The sequence below is a fragment of the Pinus tabuliformis genome, chromosome 1_2 (assembly GCF_031772625.1).
Source record: "Pinus tabuliformis cultivar Carrire ecotype Pingquan chromosome 1_2, CPIR1, whole genome shotgun sequence".
In the NCBI taxonomy this organism is placed as follows: domain Eukaryota; kingdom Viridiplantae; phylum Streptophyta; class Pinopsida; order Pinales; family Pinaceae; genus Pinus; species Pinus tabuliformis.
The window spans coordinates 360,382,738-360,402,451 of record NC_142298.1 but is presented as its reverse complement, the minus strand read 5'-3'; the positions used below and the strand labels follow the sequence as shown (position 1 = coordinate 360,402,451).

Below are 19,714 nucleotides of genomic sequence, written 5' to 3'. Positions count from 1 at the left end.
TATATATCGTTAATTAATACTTCAATACACAAAATAATTTTCACTAAAAATATAACAATTTTAAACACACAAAAAATACACATTTTGCATATAAATATAATTTAAAAAGTGTCTATTTCAAGGCCTTTTCGCTAAAAATGCCTTGTTAAATAAAATATTTTTATGAAAAAATTGATTTAAAAAATAAAAAAAAATAAAAAATAAATAAATAAAAATTATAAATTATAAATTATTTGAAGTATTTTTTCCCAAAAAAATGATTTCAAATAAAAATAACAAAATAAATGTTAAAAAAACATACAATTAAAAAATCAAAATCCTTAAAAGTAAAAAATAAAAACAATTAAAAATATATATATATATATATATATATATATATATATATATATATATATATATATATATATATTAAAAAAGAATTTGAAAAAGAAATAAGATAAAATAAAACATTTAAACAAATTTTTAAGAAACCCAAAGAAAACAAAAAACAAAAAAATGAAAAAAAAAAAAAATAAAAAAAACAATTAAAAAAAGAAATATTAAAAAGTCAAAAAAAACGTGGGCCCCACCCAAGGCCCTTTAGGCCTGCCTTGAGCCGAGGGGCCACTCGGTAGGGCAGGGGAAGCTAGGAATCGGTCAAGCTCGCCTAGGGAGCCCGAGTATATTTTTTTCATTTATTTTAAATGTTTTTTATTTTTATTTTTATTTTAATCTAATTTTTAATATTTTTTATTTATTATTTTAATTTTACTAATTTGGAAAAAATGACTTTATATTTTAATTTGCTTAATTATTTTGATTTCTTTTTATTTTATTTTTTATATTTTTATTTTTATTTTTTCTTTTCTTTTAATTTTAATTTTATTTTAATGTTTTATGTTTTTAAATGTTTAAAAAATTAATGCTTTTTATTTTGTTTATTATTTTAATTATCCAAATTGTTTTTATTTATGTTTTTTATTGTTAAGTTTTTGGTGTTAATTTTCTAAATATGTTTCTTAAATTATGTTTTCTCAAAACATTTTTTTTTATATTTCTTATTTTTTCATAGTTGTTTATGTTTTATTTTTCTTATTTTTTCATAGTTCTTTATGTTTTATTTTCATTTTTAGTTAATTTTATATTTTTATGTGTTAATTTTGTTTTTGTTTTTACATTTTTATGTTTGATTTTTTTAGTTTTTTTATATATATTTTTATATTTTTTTTTCTCTTTTAAAAATAAATTGTTTTTCTGTCTTTATTTAGTTTTAAAATTTTTAATGCCATTATTTTTGTTTTGTTTTATATTTTTCAATTTTTATTTTTTTATATATTTATTTAGTATTTTGTTTTTTTCTGCAAGGTCCATGTTGATCATCGACTAGCAACTCGACCTCATTATGTGTCAATTTGATATTTGATTTTAAAGTTTTCATTATAATAGATCAAGCGTGCCACCACAATATGTCAATTTTATTGTTGATTTTTAAGTTTTCATTGTAATGGGTCAAGTTTGCCTATACTGTGTGTCAATTTGATGGTTTATTTTTGAATTTTTATTTCAATGTGTCAAGTTGTCTTAGACTAAGATCTTAAAATAGCTATACTTTTAGCATTTGGAAAAAAGATTACTCTTGGTATAATGACTCTTTTATTTAGGTTTTCATTTTTTAAGTTTTTTTAGTCACAATTTTTCCATAATGCCATATGTTGAAAACTTCAGGTTTTCTATAGTCATGATCTTCAGTTAATTACATGGTTGAAAATTTGTCAAAGTTTTATAGTTTTTTTATATCGTGATATTTTATCTTTAATGTTATTGTTGAAATAGTTATAAGTATTTATCTTTAACACCATGGTTGAAAATTGTTACAATTTTAAGGATTTTCAGAGACATGATATTTTATCTTTAATGTCATGCCTGAAAATCATTGGAATTTATGGTTTTTCAAAGTTATGATATTTTATCCTTAACGTCATTGCTAAAAAAATGTTGAAAATTTAGCCCCCCAAAAAATATGTTATTCCAGCGTTAACATTTTTCGTTTTCAGAGTGTTGTTTGCCCACACAAAAATTGGTTTTTATTGATTTTTACTGCCATTTTTGAATTATGTTGAAAATTTATCCTTAAAAAAAAAACCCATCATCAACGCTTTTCATTTTACCCATCATCATCATTTTCCATTTTCAGGGTGTTTTTTGCACACACACAAAATGGTTTTTATTGGATTTTACTACCCTTTTTTTAAATTGTTTAAAATTTACCCAAAAAAAAAAAGAGAAGAAGAAGAAGTTATTCCAGCATCAACACTTTTTCGTTTTTGGGAGATTTTTTCATTTTTGGGGGAGTTTTTGACTAGAGTTCTCATTTTGAGTTTATAGTTCGTTTGATAGTTTACTTTGTTTTTATTCTAAATGTGTCATGTGTCTCAAAATTGGACAACAAATCAATAATTGTTTATTTGTCCACACAGTATTGCTCACGGGAAACTTTTTGTAGATCAAGTAATACTTTCACCAGTTTCATGCTTCTTAAAACATAGTGTATTTTAATCATGTCATTTGCATGTATGATACTATTTAATCGATGTAAATAAATGAAACAACATTCTTCGTCACAAATTGTACAATAAACCATAGTTTCATTCATAGTTCTAGCAGTTGTAATTGGACTACTGCATTTCACACATATTGTCTCAAATGGATTCGTATATGCACTAGTCAATATTAGTTGTCCTTAAAAGTGTTGTCAAATCGATATGGAAAATCGAGGCTTATAAACTTGTCTTTCCATATATATATATATATATATATATATATATATATATATATATTTACCGTGCACATTCCGTGCACATTCCACTCGTCGAAGAAAGCAGTTTTCTTAAATTTTTTACTTTATTTTCTATTCTAAATGAGCATATGAATGCCGATTGTGAAGTTTGGAAAAATCTTTCTTGTTTTTTAACTATATTTTTTAGCAGGTGAGTGGAAAAATGTTTTCTTGCAATTGTATTTTAATTGAAATAAATGTTGAAAGAAGTTTAACATGTACTTGAACCTATTACATATGCATTGTTTGTAAAACAATATATGAAACTGTATAGCAAACAGAAAATAACTTTGTAGCGATGAAACATTCAAATAAATCAAATCTTATTGTTCCCATGTCTTGTTCTACGATGCCATCTTTGATTTCCAGTACAAATTGTGTTGTTGGAATTGCAATAGCACAGGTTGTGTCAATTGGAAACGCATAGAGACTATGAGACACATTTGCAATTTTCATGTTTGGAAATAATTGGTACTCTGCACAAATAGGACAAATGTTTTCTACATTGCTAAAGCTATTTAGACAAATAGTTTTTTCACAATCACCATCGACATATTTATGCTTTGTAATTATTTCCAAATTTCTAATAGAAACACTAGCATTTGCAATAAGTTTTGCCTCATATTGTTTGATAAATTGTGTTGACACAAGCAATGTTATTGTCATTTCGACTTTCTTGTCTATTAAATCTACACAAAGAATTGTTTTTGTCTTATTTTCTTTGTTTAAAAAAAGTTTGATATGTAACGAAAACAATGCCAGGTAAAATGTTTCATGTTATATTGTTACTAATATCTTCGATCAATAATGGTATAGACTCAATCTCTTTTTGCCTAGTCATGAGCATTGAATTGAAATTAATTCAAGAAAACAAAAAAAGAAATTTAATATGCAATTAACTAAACCTAGATAGAACTACCTTTTTTCTTTTGTTTCTTCTCTATTTTCTATTCCTTTCGTTTTATCTCCTATGATATATATTTATGTAATGGTGCTCATGTCTTCTCCCTCGTCCATGTCTATTGTCACATCATTTGAATCTGATATTTTTTGTTCGTTCACAATTAATACATTGAAATGATCACTTAAAAGGACATTGTAATTGATATTAAGTAAGAACTGACTAATGAAAATAGAACCAAATAGCTCCAAATCATTGCTAATGTATATTCTAATATCAGGTTCATCATTACCAGATAAGATCTTATTTCTATGCATATAAGTAAAATACTAAATAGATTTTATTTTCAACAGATACAAATGTTTTCTAGAAATATTGAAAGTACATTTTTCCTTGTAATTGTTGTCGTGGATTTGAATCTCTAAGTGTTAGGTTTCCTAAAAATTGAAAGTCTTGCTTTTAGTTAGAGTACATAAAAAAATATAGCCAAAAAAACACAGAATTGTATAATGTGAAACTAATCAAATGACAATAAATAGAATAGAAATGTGCCTCTTAGAAAATGTATCATTGTCTTTAACTGTATATGTTCTACTTGTATTCACTTTCCCTGCTTTGATGATATGAATTAGATCAAATATATAGAAATAAGAAAAATTAAGAGGTTATGATTTCATAGCACGAAAGCAATTCACACATAATAGCTACACGACAATAATATATATTGCATAAACGTGTTTAGCACTATCACCTTATCCACTTTTTGAACTATGCACCTCATTGCTACAGGGTTGTAATGTATATTGTATAAATGCTCTAAGTGTTTGCATATACAAGAAAGAATGCACTATTTACCTGACAAAAATGCTACACGTTTTTCACCTTCGTTCGAAATGAACTTACAAAGAAAATCTCTCACGCCATGCAACTACGAGAACAAAATTGTACATCCTGGAAAAGAAATTTATTTGCAACCAGCTCCCCAAAAAGTAATCGAATATGAATCCATAACGCGTATGCTAAAAAAGCTGCGTGATAAACACCCGGTGAATGCTCCTAAAGACAGCATAACTAGAATTAGTGGTTACAACTGTCACATCACCTTTTAAATTTTCAACATATGTATTAGATACTAAGTAAATACAAGCCTAGTTTAGTCAATGACAAAAAAAATATATTTCTAGAAAATAGAAAATGATTTATGAATTTACAAGAAAATAGGAATATTACTACAATTAAAGTTCTCAGTTTGCAACAAAATATTATGATCACAAAAATAATGTATGTTCTACGCATGTCCTTTGACAAGTTAAATATCTAATTATTGGATAAATATTTAAAACTTTGATAGCATTTTATATATGTGCAGAGGGAATATGTATGTATATACAGAGTCTAGCACAAGTTCTTTAAATTCTTATTTTCTTTAAGAAAATAAATTGTACACGTGTATAACTCAACTAATTACAAGGACTAATTTAGATTGATAAAAAATTATTAAATAAATTTGATTTGGTCGTAAAGTTAAAGTTAAATTTGGTTTAGCCATAGTCAATGTTTCATTGTGCAGATCTTTTGTTTTGTGGAGCGACTTATATTATTGTGTTGAGTACTTAAAGATTATATGGAGACTTAATACTTGTTTAACTTCTCTAGGATGCAAGAATTGTGTTTAATAATATTTGACAATGATCATCATACTTTCAGTTTAACTCAAAGTGCTTGAAATTTACACAGCAAAATAAAATCTTTGATTTGAGGCTTCTACGATCTATATTGTGTGGTGTTATCTTCCGGAGTCATCACATACAAATTTTTGGAATCGACGTTTCGAACCATCCTCTATGGTTCATCATCAGGATAGATCCATGAGTGAAGAAGTCAGGACTCAATAGTGTAAATAAATAAAGGTGAGGGTTCAGATGGAAATGAATGGCAACCGACCAATTTTTGAAGGAGAATGAATTGACAGGTGGTGATTAATTCAGATTTAGTTTTAATCTTAATTTTAATTATTATAGTTATAGTTTTAATATGTATCTAATGTTTTCTTCTTTTTAGGATTTTTAATTATTAAAATCCTAAAAAGAACAAACCTCTTCATGAATTGTTATGTGATGTAAACCTAATAAGGCCTCCCAACACAACAAAAAAAGGGTTAAAATTATTAATGTGCCCAAGTATAATATAAAAGATAGTCATAACCACTTATAAATGAAAGTAGCTCTTAAAGTGTGTTTACCAAGGAGCTAGAGAAAGGCATGATAAATGGTAAATACTTAGGGAATGGAAAAAGGGATTCTTTGTGGTATGACCCTCAAGGTCAACGGATGCATAGGTATTTCATTGTTTCCATGTCTAGATTTCTGGAGTTGGAACATTTTTCAATGGTCCTTTAATAGGGAACTTAGAGTACTAAGTCATCACTCCTTGGCTTCATTTGATTACCCACTCTTTTCATTTATTCTAGTGTTCAGTTTATCGAACGCGCCCTTTTATTCAAATACGTTATTTAGATAAGCCATGGACCATGAGAGAGCCTCTTGATAAGGTGACAATAGCTCAAGTTGCATTCAATTTTTTCATTTGATGTTAGCCTCTTTTTCCCTTTTTAATATGTTATAGACAACCATGGGCTTTTTTATATTTCAATTAGACTCTCAATTCATTCATGCTTTCACTTTCATACATACCCTTAAATGATGACATTGAAAATCAAGCATGAGTGGAGACAACCTTTTTATGAATAGATGGAGGTCAATCAAATAAAGTGGACTATTTTATGCATTAAGGGGATATGAAACATTATCTTAGCAAGTCAAACAATAGCACAAATTGACCACCAAAGATCACACACTTGTATGAGCATATCATGTCCTAGCACAATATATAATGAAACAAACAAACAAAATAGATATTATGAAAAGTTAATAAAGTCTTTACTTCGATAAGCATCACTATCACCACCCACTAAGAGCTATAACACCATCCAATTGCATGTCTCATCAAATAATTATAAGAATATCATTGCATCTTCCATCTGGGGTGAGGAAGACTTGTAACACATCATGGTTTTCAGCCAATATTATGTAATTCATTGCAAATAACAGGGGGCTCCAATCTATATGAGGGTGTCTGCTAATTTGCATGGTCGGAGAATAATGAGAAGACCTATCTGAGATTTTTTTAAACACGTTGTCTTTTCTTTGTGATCATTAGAATTCGTTAAGGGTTAATTTAGGTCTTTTGTTTCAAGTTTTCTAGAGTACATAACTACAACATAGGCCAGGATAAGCCATGGACCATGAGAGAGCCTCTTGATAAGGTGACAATAGCTCAAGTTGCATTCAGTTTTTCATTTGATGTTAGCCTCTTTTTCCCTTTTTAATATGTTATAGACAACCATGGGCTTTTTTATATTTCAATTAGACTCTCAATTCATTCATGCTTTCACTTTCATAAATACCCTTAAATGATGACATTGAAAATCAAGCATGAGTGGAGACAACCTTTTTATGAATAGATGGAGGTCAATCGAATAAAGTGGACTATTTTATGCATTAAGGGGATATGAAACATTATCTTAGCAAGTCAAACAATAGCACAAATTGACCACCAAAGATCACACACTTGTATGAGCATATCATGTCCTAGCACAATATATAATGAAACAAACAAACAAATTAGATATTATGAAAAGTTAATAAAGTCTTTACTTCGATAAGCATCACTATCACCACCCACTAAGAGCTATAACACCATCCAATTGCATGTCTCATCAAATAATTATAAGAATATCATTGCATCTTCCATCTGGGGTGAGGAAGACTTGTAACACATCATGGTTTTCAGCCAATATTATGTAATTCATTGCAAATAACAGGGGGCTCCAATCTATATGAGGATGTCTGCTAATTTGCATGGTCGGAGAATAATGAGAAGACCTATCTGAGATTTTTTTAAACACGTTGTCTTTTCTTTGTGATCATTAGAATTCGTTAAGGGTTAAGTTGGGTCTTTTGTTTCAAGTTTTCTAGAGTACATAACTACAACATAGGCCAAGGTAGGCATCTTGCTCCACCATAAAAATACTCAATGTGAAGTCTCCACTTGGTATCATTTGATCATTGAAGGGTAAATATTATTGCATAGAGGTCAAACTTAAGTAACTACACCCCTTGTCTCGCACCCCAAAAGAGTTCACCCTATTGCACTTGGATATATTGTTCCCCAACCAAACCCAAAGAATCCTAGCCAACTTGGGTAATTCTTTAAGCAAAATGCTCCTAGTCCCATCAAAATGACACAAGCAAGGTCTTCATTATCATCCAACAAATTACAAATGAGGAGACACCCTCCTTATATAAAATCAAGCCCTCGTTAGTACAATGAATTACATAGTGTTGGCTCCAAAACGATGAGTGGAATTACAAAAATGAATATACCACCCTCAAATTACTCCAGGGTAATTTTACAATATAATAATCAAAATTTGCCATTAAAAAGAGAATACATTACAAATCATAAGGGCCATAAAAGTGTGCCCTTTCTTAAACTAGGGATTCAATCAATGATATGGAACAAATGATTCTAAGATGATCTTGGGCTATGTGTAATGTCTTCAACATCTTATGCAATGCTAGTGAGTCCATCTTAGATGCCTTAGTTGATGTCGTGTTATTTGCAATTGAACATTTGAATCTTTATTTGACATGGTGAATATAAACCTCTTCATGAATTGTTAGGTGATGTAAACCTAATAAGCCCTCCCAACACAATGTAAAAAGGGTTAAATTTATTAATGTGCCCAATTATAATATAGAAGATAGTCATAAACACTTATAAATGAAAGTAGCTCTTAAGATAAAGTGTGTTTCACAAGGAGCTAGAGAAAGGCATGATAAATGGCAAATACTTAAGGAATGGAGAGGGGGATCCTCCGTGGTATGACCCTCAAGGTCAATGGATGCGTAGGTATTTCATTGTTTCCATGTCTTGCTTTCTGGAGTTAGAACATTTTTCAATGGCCTTTTAATAGGGAACTTAGAGTACTAAGTCATCACTCCTTGGCTTCATTTGATTACCCACTATGTTCATTTATTCTAGTGTTCAGTTTATCGAACACACTCTTTTATTCAGATATGTTATTTAGATAAGCCAAGGACCATGAGAGAACCTCGTGATAAGGTGACAATAGCTCAAGTTGCATTCAATTTTTTAATTTGGTGTTAGCCTCTTTTTCCATTTTTAATATGTTATAGACAACCATGGGCTTTTTTATATTTTAATTAGGCTCTCAATTCATTCATGCTTTCACTTTCATAAATACCCTTAAATGATAATATTGAAAATCAAGCATGAGTGGAGACAACCTTTTTATGAATAGATGGAGGTCAATGGAATAAAGTGGACTATTTTATGCATTGAGGGGATATGAAACATTATATTAGCAAGTCAAACAATAGCACAATTTGACCACTAAAGATCACACTCTTCTATGAGCATATCATATCCTAACACATATATAATGAAACAAACAAACAAATTAGATATCATGGAAAGTTAACAAAGACTTACTTTGATAAGCATCACTATCACCACCCACTAAGAGCCATAACGCCATCCAATTGCATGTCTCATCAAATAATTATAAGAATATCATTGCATTTTCCATCTGGGTTGAGGAAGACTTGTAATACATCATGATTTTGAGCCAATATTATGTAATTCATTGCAAGTAACTGGGGGCTCCAATCTATATGAGGGTGTCTGCTAATTTGCAAGGTCGTAGAATAATGAGAAGATCTATCTGAGTTTTTTAAACATGTTATCTTTTCTTTGTGATCGTTTGAATTAGTTAAGGGTTAAGTTGGGTCTTTTGTTTCAAGATTGCTAGAGTATATAGTTGCAACGTAGGCCAAAGTAGGCATCTTGCTCCACCATAAAAATACTCAATGTGAAGTCTCCACTTGGTATCATTTAATTATTGAAGGGTAAATACTATTGCATTGAGGTCAAACATTAAGGAACTCCACCCCTTATCTTGCACCCCAATAGAGTTCACCTTGTTGCACTTGGATATATTGTCCCTCGACCAAACCCAAAGAATCCTCGCCAACTTGTGTAATGCTTGAAGGACAATTCTCCTAGTTCCATCAACGTTACCTTATCTTTAAACCCTCATATCACTCAAAACTAGTTAAAAAACCCATAACCCGGTCTACCTTATCTCCAACCACCAAAAAATAAAAATAAAGAGAGTTTTCCTTCATTAAATTTCACAGTGTTTTTCCTTGTGTTAGGTTTGCAACCTATGGTTTTGCTAGTTAAACCTGCACCTACTTCATGTTACAGCGTATGGTAAGATCTAGTTATTGTTAACCCATATTCTCATGACAAATCTTTAAATTAGTATATATTGTAGTAGATCATACTTAAGTGCTTATCCTATGGATTTGATAAATTCAAACAAACTATCAAGATTTACTGCATAATGTTTGTTCTTCAAAGATTACATTTGATTATAGTTGAGATTTTATCAATCTTCATTATAGGCTTTTGGATCTAACCCTGTCTTTAGCAATACAATGCTCCATTGCATAAATAAGTGGTAATTAGAAATGAAAGTTTACTTTGATTCTACTTTTCAACATTCACATGTAGAGGTTTCTTGTCAATCACACATGCTTCATTTTTTCCCCGTTGATATGTTACAATTAAGTGAAATGGTCTTATGATATGTTTGAACAATTTACCTTTCTCAATGCAACATTAATGTTTGAACTGCAGGTGGCGTGCCTAGCAATTGACCCCCAACCCTCGTTGGTAAGACAAATTTTCCCTAAACTGAGAATTTAAGCAACAATAAGAAAAAGACCTAAAATTGTCTATTATTGACTAAGCACTTATTATCCTCAAAATGCAAGAAAACAAATTAACAACGTAAGCTCAAACCACGTCAAATATGCTCATTTATGGACCACCAATGGGTTCTTTCAGGTAGCATGTTTTTCATTAATAGCACTCAATGATTATTGTCTTTTCTAGTTCATAACTAAATTAAGACAGATTTTACAAACTTTTAAAGAGAAAAAATCAATAATCTTTATAAAGCATTACAACATAATGGCCACATTAAATGACCACATTAAATTATGCTCATTTATGGACCACCAATGGGTTCTTTCAGGTAGCATGTTTTTCATTAATAGCACTCAATGATTATTGTCTTTTCTAGTTCATAACTAAATTAAGACAGATTTTACAAACTTTTAAAGAGAAAAAATCAATAATCTTTATAAAGCATTACAACATAATGGCCACATTAAATGACCACATTAAATTGCCATCCATGCGTTGAAAATAATTTTTAGACTCTCTAAATCTCTAAATCTCTACAATAGCATATTCACTCTTGGGCTTCTACTTTTCAATTTAAAAAATAAATAATGGTAAAATGAAAAAGGAATATTAATAAAATTTACTTTTAATATCTTTAAATCTCTCCAATAAGATGTTTAAATCATGTATTGCTTTAATTTAAAAATAAATAAATAAACGAACAAAATGATAATATAATAAAAGTTTACGAACATTACAACCCTACATTAAAATATTAACAAGATCTCTTACTTGCAATAGCACTTGTTATATTGTTCTAAAATCCAATAACTTAATCTTGTATGCTCTTACATTAAAATATTGACAAGACCTCTTACTTGCAATAGCACTTGTTATATTGTTCTAAAATCCAATATAACTTAATCTTGCTTGCAAGTATGCTCTTAGTTGTACACAGTATTTGCAAAATCATTTGGGTGCTCTTAGTTGTACACCAATATTTGCAAATACTTGAAATAGTTGTAAATCATGGACAACTTTAGCAAAAATATATCAATTGGGTGCAGCATAAATCATGGACAGTTTTAGCAAAAATATATCAATTGGGTGCATCATAAATCATAGACAACATATCAATTGGTTGCAGCATAAATTAAACAGTTTTAAATGAAATGAAATGATATTTTAAGGTCCATGAAACTAAAAATAGTCTATGAGACCATTAGTTCCCTGTTTTTGCTTTTTGCAATTCAATCCTTTTCCGATTCAAGTTGATGATGTGCTGACCCAACCTTCTAACAATCCCCTCGCTAAAAAGACAATGTCAAGAAACTAATGCTAACATGTTCTCATAACTTTCTCTAATGTCTTTGAATGTATCACATTCCAAAATGAAATATTTCTCTGATTCCACAACCCCAGACATGCAAAATGTACACACCCGTTCTTCCCAAGCTTCTTTAGGCCTTTTCCACCATCTTGTTTCACACCAAAGTTTGTCCTTAATTAAGCAATAAAAACATTTTCCCTCCACAAAATGCTAGCTCCAATGAACTCTTTTGGTTGCAGATCACACGTATGGTTGAATTCCTCAATGTCGTATTTCTTCTTTCTACCCAATTCTTTTCCCCGTACCTTTTTACGAAACTCCTCTATAACAAAATCTTTTAGCTCCTTGCTATTTGTGGGACAGGGATTGAGATAGATATTCCATTTTTGCATCCATGTGTAGTTGTGTTTCATCCATGTTTTCTTTCTTTCCCTCATGCCTTCATCGAAGATAACATTAAGCCATCTACTTACTCTCATTTGCTAAAAAAATTTTAGATATCTTATGAGCCGCACCATAGCAATTGCTTCAATGGGAGTTGCTCCTATTTCATTCAACATTATCTCACAAGGTACTGAAATTTTTATTTTGAACTTGCTCATGATCAAACATTTTTGGATTTTCTCAGTTTGTTTCCATTTTGAGGCGGGAGTGCTGCTAGCCCACAACTCACACCCATATAACATCATTGGAAAAACTAGGAGTCCAAAAAGCACTTTAATCATTTTCCAATCCCATAACTCTGCCTCTCTACATCTGTTTTGAAGAGCATATGATGTTTTCCACCCTCCTAAAATCCTCTTCTTTATGCAGTCCTCCTCCCAATTGAGTTTGTTGTTGAAATCAATCCCAAGATACTTGTACTCATTTACTTCTTCAATAATGTTGTCTTCAAAAAAGAAAGTATGCTGGCTCTGCTTCCTTTTATTGAACTTTACATTCAAATAGAAAAAATTGAATAATAATGGGCCGACAACTTACTTTATGTCACTTATGTTGTTTAGAAATCCACAAACATATGTCACTTATGTTGTTTAGAAATCCACGGACATATTCCTGCTTGTACTTCTGCTCTTAGTCTGACACCAGTACTTGGTACTTGGGATATCAGTTCGCTCCAGCCCAGGGCATAAATCTCAGCCAACTTTAGTAAATAGATATCCTTGAAATATTCTTCTAAGTCTCTTCAATAACATGTTCCTATTTCTGATTCTGCTCTTGCTCGTATACCAATAGAATATTAATTAGGACCACGAATGACGGTTCCTATTTGTGATTTCTCCTCTCCTGCTCGTATACCAATAGAATATTAATTAGGACCACGAATAACTTGTTCCTATTTGTGATTTCTCCTCTTCTGCTCTTGATAGTATACCAATACTTGCAATATTAATTAGGGCCAGGTATAAATCCAGAATAGATTCCATTCACCAGTAGCCTCTTAGCCAAAGGATCCAACTTGGAATGCTACTGGTGGCACTCCACTCGCTCATGGGTAGAGTTAGACCCACCAATCACATCATCACCAAGTAGAAATTAGGGGATAAAATAAATGATCATATTAAATGTCCACCCAAAAAATAAAATAAAATAAATTACCAACCATAGAAATTAATAAATTACCAACCATAGAAATTAGGGGATCAAATATAAAATAAATTAAATTACCAACCACATCATCAACACGTAGAAATTAGCGAATAAAATAAATTATCATATTAAATGTCCACCCAAAAAATAAAATAAAATAAATTATCAGATTAAATGTCCTCCAAAACATTCGTATCATCCTACAGTAAATGTTAGATAGTTTTGAAATACAGAGAAAAAAGTAGAATTGGAACATTTTACCAATATACACACTATTTTAGTACTGAGATAAATTCCAGGTTAACCATACACCAAAACATTCATATCCTCATTGTAAGCAAACAAGTTCTCGTTCTGCAGAAGATCATGAAACAGCAAGGCATCGTATTTACCACTTAAAAATAAAGTAGTAATCTGTCAAACTACTGACAAAAATATCACATAAACATTCAAATAAATGACCATATGGCAGCTTCAGCTGAGGCGCTAGGATTATGCCAAAATTAAAGATATTTCAAATTGGAATATATCAAATTAGGATTCAAAATTTCAAGTTCCACCAGCCTAACGATTTACATTTAATAGGATGTCGTTTAATGCATTTCTCACCAATATCGGCTATTCATCAACATATGCAACCTTCTGTTGCTACGAATCAGCTCAGCTTCAAACAAAAATATTTGATTGGTCTAGCACACGAATAACTAACATGCAAGAAAATACTTATCAGATGGATCTATTAAGAAAATTGATACATAGAAAGCCATTTCTACTCAAGTGTATAAGCCCTTATCCATGAACATGTATAGGATTCTGTCTCTTGCAAACTAACCATATTTCACGTTGTAGTCTGCAGTAATGATAGCTGCTATGGCTATATTCTGCACTTCAGTGCGTATTAAGACACCTATGAATAGGTTTGGCATCCTCTCCATAGACAGCTATACCTTTTATTGTCTCAGTTAGTTCCATGTTCACATTCCACATTTCACATTCTCTCAGTTAGTTCCAGGTTCACATTCCACAGGTAATGTTTCACATTCCTATTGACACTCTATTTTCCACATTGAAAACGATGAGTGCTGTAGAATGCGAGAAACAACACCATATGCCAGAAATAAGGAACAGAGTGCCCGCCCACCCAACTACCTGCTAAAGATTTCCCACAGCATAAACAGGGACCCTCGTCCGCGAATAGCAGAAATATATCTCATTTTGAAAACACCTCAAAGGGAAGAAAAATGAACATTTCCAAAATGAATTTACAATCGAGTGCATGCCTGCCTCAGGTCCGAACATCCCAACAAATTTTAGGAATATGGGACCTGGAAAAATGACCGTATTATTCAAAAATATTACATGACAACAGATCATGAGTCCTTTTAACAACCTCCAGCAACAGACACCAATAATATAAGCAACCAGAGAATTCAGGACAGCAGTCAATGAGCATAGATTTTCTTAAATGACTTCTGCAAATCATTCAACCCCCTGACCTTTACTGAACATGAGCAAGCATGCACAATGTTATCCTTAAATATCAAGTGATAGAAATATCTCTAGTGTTACCAAGAAGTGGACACACAATAAATTAATATCTTGGATTCATCAGTCACCTAAAAAAGGAACACGGAAGTGTTCAACCTCGAGAATAAACCTGGTGCCGATGTGTTCAAACACTAAAATAAACCTTCCGGTGATTAGGAGAAAAGCCTCAGGAAATTATTTGCATATGCCATGGGCCTTACATCAGGATGTGGCTGCAAACAAGAAAAAAAAGGACATTAAAACCTTAAATAATATCATTTAACCGCTTGAAAACCAGGTCGTCAGATTTTACATGCCTATTGAACAAAGAAACACCAGCAACAGTAGATAATAAAATTCAGATTGAAGAATCTAAATAGTACATAGTGGAAACATTTGCTCACCACAGCAGAAAATGAGATAATTTCTGGCTTGAGTTCTGGGGCCTTAAACCTTATGAACGCACCCTTGTTACCCATCTGAAGCAATTCAAATTAGGACAATAATGTCAATAAATCACTACAGTAATCTCTAAAATCAAGATCACATACACTACCCATATTCTGAACAATGATTAATTTTTTGTTGTTTTCCAGGAAAGGAAGTGCATTGCTCACCAAATACAATATTATGAATTCCATTTTCAACTTAGCATTATTATAATTCAAGTGTAACAAATCACTTGAACAAATCATATATATATATTCCAAGCCTTTATATGTCCTAAAATATAAAACAAATCAGGAAGCTAGCAACCCTAAAACATAAAAACAAATTTCAGGTTAACGACATGATATATATCTTCCAAGCCTTGAGATGTCCTAAAATATAAAACAAATCAAGAAGTTAGCAACCCAAAAATATAAAACAAATTTCAAGTTAACGACATGGTAATACTACAAATTGTATATCTATATTTTCTGATCAAACAGTCTTAAAGATTGTATCAATATAAAAAGATCTCGCCTATATGCCAGTGAAAGTTCAAGCTCATATCCTATTCATGGAAAGGCAACTGGACTTGGCAGTTGATTCAGAAGAAGAATGTAACAAAGCTGTGATATTACGCATTCTTGTATCGTTTCGATCCTTCATTAATACAATAGTTACAACAAGCATTGAAACCTTCAGTCACATGACATTTTATCATAACAATAAAAATAAACAAATTAAACAATATAATATTAACAAAAAAGAAAAAAAATGAAATTGAAGAAATTGAATCTTTCCATTCTCCATCTGGAAAGCATTCGTTCTATCTCCAGCATTTCACCACCCATTTGGCCATGTTAATCCATTAGGTTGAACAACTTAGGTTCCCCACCATTGCTTGGTCGAGCAACTTCAATCCCAGTGAAGGAGTGGTGAAATATTAACATGGACAGGGGGCTCAATTTCATCTTCTTCAATTATCTTCCCTCTTCATCCCGCTTCTGGTTACCCAATATAATCCCTAACCATTAGACACCAGATAGGCAAATTTTGCTCATTTATATAGCATGGAAAGGTGAAATAGCAAAATCAAACCCAGTGAAAGTTCAAGCCCATATCCTAGTCATGGAAAGGCAAGTGGATTTGGCAGTTGATTCGGAAGAAGAATGTAACCAAGCTGTGATATTACACGTTGTATCGTTTCAAACCTTCGTTAATACAATAGTTACCACATGCATTGAAATTTAAGTCACATGACATTCATCGTTAAAAAAAGAAAAGATGACATAAACATAAGTAAATATCAGTCCAATTGACTACTTCTGCTCTTCCATGTACGATTAAATAATTTATTACTTTCTTGCACTTGCAAAGATCAGTCAATTCCAAAAACACTTCAAACGCACTCATGGCCCTCCAACTCTGCCATGCAACCAGGTGTTTTGATCAAAGTTATCAGAATCAGATCCAGCCCAAAACTAGAACACCTAAAATTATGGACCAGAGTGGATTGGAACCGGCTGAAAAACCATTAAAAAATACACAATATACTCAGATTTTAATTAAAAAATCTAAATCCATGTACCCACCACGCCCAGAAAGGATAATTGATGATATGCCCCGGGCGAAAAGTAGTGTGCAAAGAATGCTCTTTTCCCAGAGTGAAAAAGGATCAGGGTGGGTATAAATTAAAATTGCATGCGAGAGCAGCGGTAACTTTACCATACACTTTGACAGACCAATGGACCATTCTTCATATGGAGAGCATTTGTTCCATTTCAGCATTTCACCATGCATTTGGCCATATTAATCCATTGTGTTGAACAACTTAAGTTCCCTACCATTGGTTGGAAGAGCAACTTCATTCCCTGTGAAGGGGGAGTGAAATCTTAACATAAACTGGAAGAAGGGTTCAAATTCATCTCATGCAATTATCTTCCTTCTCCATCCCCCTCCTTTAGCTATCCAACATAAACCCCAACCAATAGACACTAGATAAGCAAATTTTCTCATGTAAAAAGCATGTAACTTTAAAAATAGCAAAATGAACATCGACATATAGGTTCATGAACCAAACTGAAAGAAATAAGCAGACTCCAAATGGCCGCCAGAGTTTAACAATCATCATGCTATAATTGAATGAGTATATAGCTCATCTAGAAAGAATTCAAGTCAATAAGGAACACTAGCTTCCTTGAAGCAAAGTTTTTCCAAGAATCAACTCAGCAATGATGGTAGTTGTGTTAACCCTTGTCCCTAGAAGAACCACCATGTTAAGCAAAGGGATACTCATGCCCACTGTAATGGAGAAGAGCCCATCCTCGCACCAATTGAATTCCACAACCTCCAAAGCCAATTTGAGCTTTGTCTAAATCAAAATGGCCTTAATCAACAAGTTTTCCACTGTCTTAAGCTCCTACACCCAAGATCTGACTGATCTGAAAACTTCAAACCCTATCTCCAGGAAGGCAATGGTAGAACGGGCCAATGACTGCACTAAAGACATGCCAGGGTACGTGACTGCAGTTGCAAACAAGGGGAGAATTCATTCGAGGGTTTTATCCTTCGGTCCCAAGGCCCTAGTGTTATCCATGAAATCAAAGAAGGATGCCACTGGAGCATCTAGGGAGCCAAGAGCTACCAAAAATAAAGCCAAACAAGTCTCTCAAATCCAGATCCAAGAAGAAATGTGTTCAGCTAGTATTGGGGGGCGAATGTCTAGATCAAATATTTGAAAAGAGGTAAGGCCTCTGAAGTTCTTCAAATCTTTGCGAACTCCTTTAAAGGGAATCCCTCTGCTTTTAGATGAAAGAAATGGATTCAGTGTCACCTTTAAAGTCTCAGATTGAAAGGAGAGTGGTGATCCTTCAAATCCATCAAAGATGGCTTTTTGAAGGCAGGTAACTTCTAGAGATTATGGCATGACAAGGACGCTTTTGTGCAGGTGGTCCTGAGAATTATTGGAGAAGCCACAGGTGCCAGTGTGCCCTCCACCTCCCAACCTCGCTCCATCAAAAATGCATTGAAGGTGGGGCACTTTGATCCTTCAAAATCAACTACAACTCTACCCCTTCCACATAGAATTTCCATAGTCGAGAACTATTATTCTAGTGCTAAAAGTGACAGAGCGTGGGTCTGTTTCCTTCTCTCATCCTCTCAGGTTGCATGATATGAGGCAACGGGTTCAAGTTTCTGAAACCAAAAGGTGTTGGAAACATGACTCCACAAAAAATAGGAAATGGGGAAACAAAATATATATAATGTGTTATTTTATAAATTTTGAAAGCAAGAATTATGAGTAAAAGATCATGACATTTAAATGACAAGTATAAATGATAAAAGCAATGTTCCATCATCTATTTATATTGAGTCCTCATCACTAGTATCCCCTTTTGTCTCTACCTTGATCCGGCCATCAACCACCCAATCGTTGGATGAAATTTTGTAATCCATGGCTTAAAATATGGTAGAAAAAAATCAGTATGCCTAATCAATGATTTTGGCTTGTGTATAACGCACATTTTGCTAAGACCATAACAGAGAAATTCAATAATCAACACCACACACAGGGGAACATAAAGGGATTGTTGTTCTTGATTAAGGCCAGTCCCATACCGTCATACATGGTAAAATCCAATGAAAATGTTGCAACCCTACCAATCTTAAAATCTTCAAAAATGTTAAGTCCAATGAATGTTTGATGGCATGTGAAATTCTACTTTCTCCATATGAATTCCAAGCAGGTTGGAACTCTTAAACATCATGAAACAATTGATAATGTCAACATTACTTCATTGCCTCTAAAATTGTCTTTGCTCAAACTCGACCTCTGGAAATTTAGACTCCCTTGCCAGCAATTCAGCCCCTCTCCTTTCCCTTGTACGGCACTTGCACGCTTGAAAAATTCGTCCTCTAGATATTCCGCCCCTACTCTTCAGCAAACTCAACCTCTCTCTTTCCTAGCTTTAGCTCCCCTAAAATTTCTCCTGAAATTCCTTGTTGTAATTCTCCTCACTTCTCTCTAGTCTAATCGAGCCTCTCAAAAAATCACTTCCTCAACAATTGTGTATCCTCGCCTTCCCCCTAGGCTTATTTTATAATTTCATTAAGCTAATCCCTAACCCTAATCTCCTAAGTGATCAATGGCGAGGATTAAATCCTAAGCTTCACTTTAGATCAATGGTTGAGATCTGTTAAATTTTAGGTATGTTCTATGCTTAGAGCATATTTATTTCAATTTTCACAATTAGCTCAATATCTTTTCCAGATTAGCAATCAC

The 19,714-nt window shown here is 32.2% G+C and overlaps 1 protein-coding gene across 3 annotated transcripts in view; it reads right to left on the bottom strand.

Moving 5' to 3' along the window:
* Nucleotides 1–14,671: 14,671 nt before the first annotated feature.
* PP5.2 (protein phosphatase 5.2) overlaps nucleotides 14,672–19,714 on the bottom strand; it is a 114,531-nt gene continuing 109,488 nt past the window's right edge. For all 3 annotated transcript variants that reach the window (XM_089395196.1, XM_089395194.1, XM_089395195.1), the window contains exons 12-13: nucleotides 15,408–15,482; nucleotides 14,672–15,236 (exon numbers count right to left, since the gene is read on the bottom strand). In XM_089395196.1, coding sequence (XP_089251322.1) covers nucleotides 15,177–15,236; nucleotides 15,408–15,482 — 135 coding nt within the window. In that variant the 3' untranslated portion in view covers nucleotides 14,672–15,176. The remainder of the gene's footprint in view (nucleotides 15,237–15,407; nucleotides 15,483–19,714) is intronic.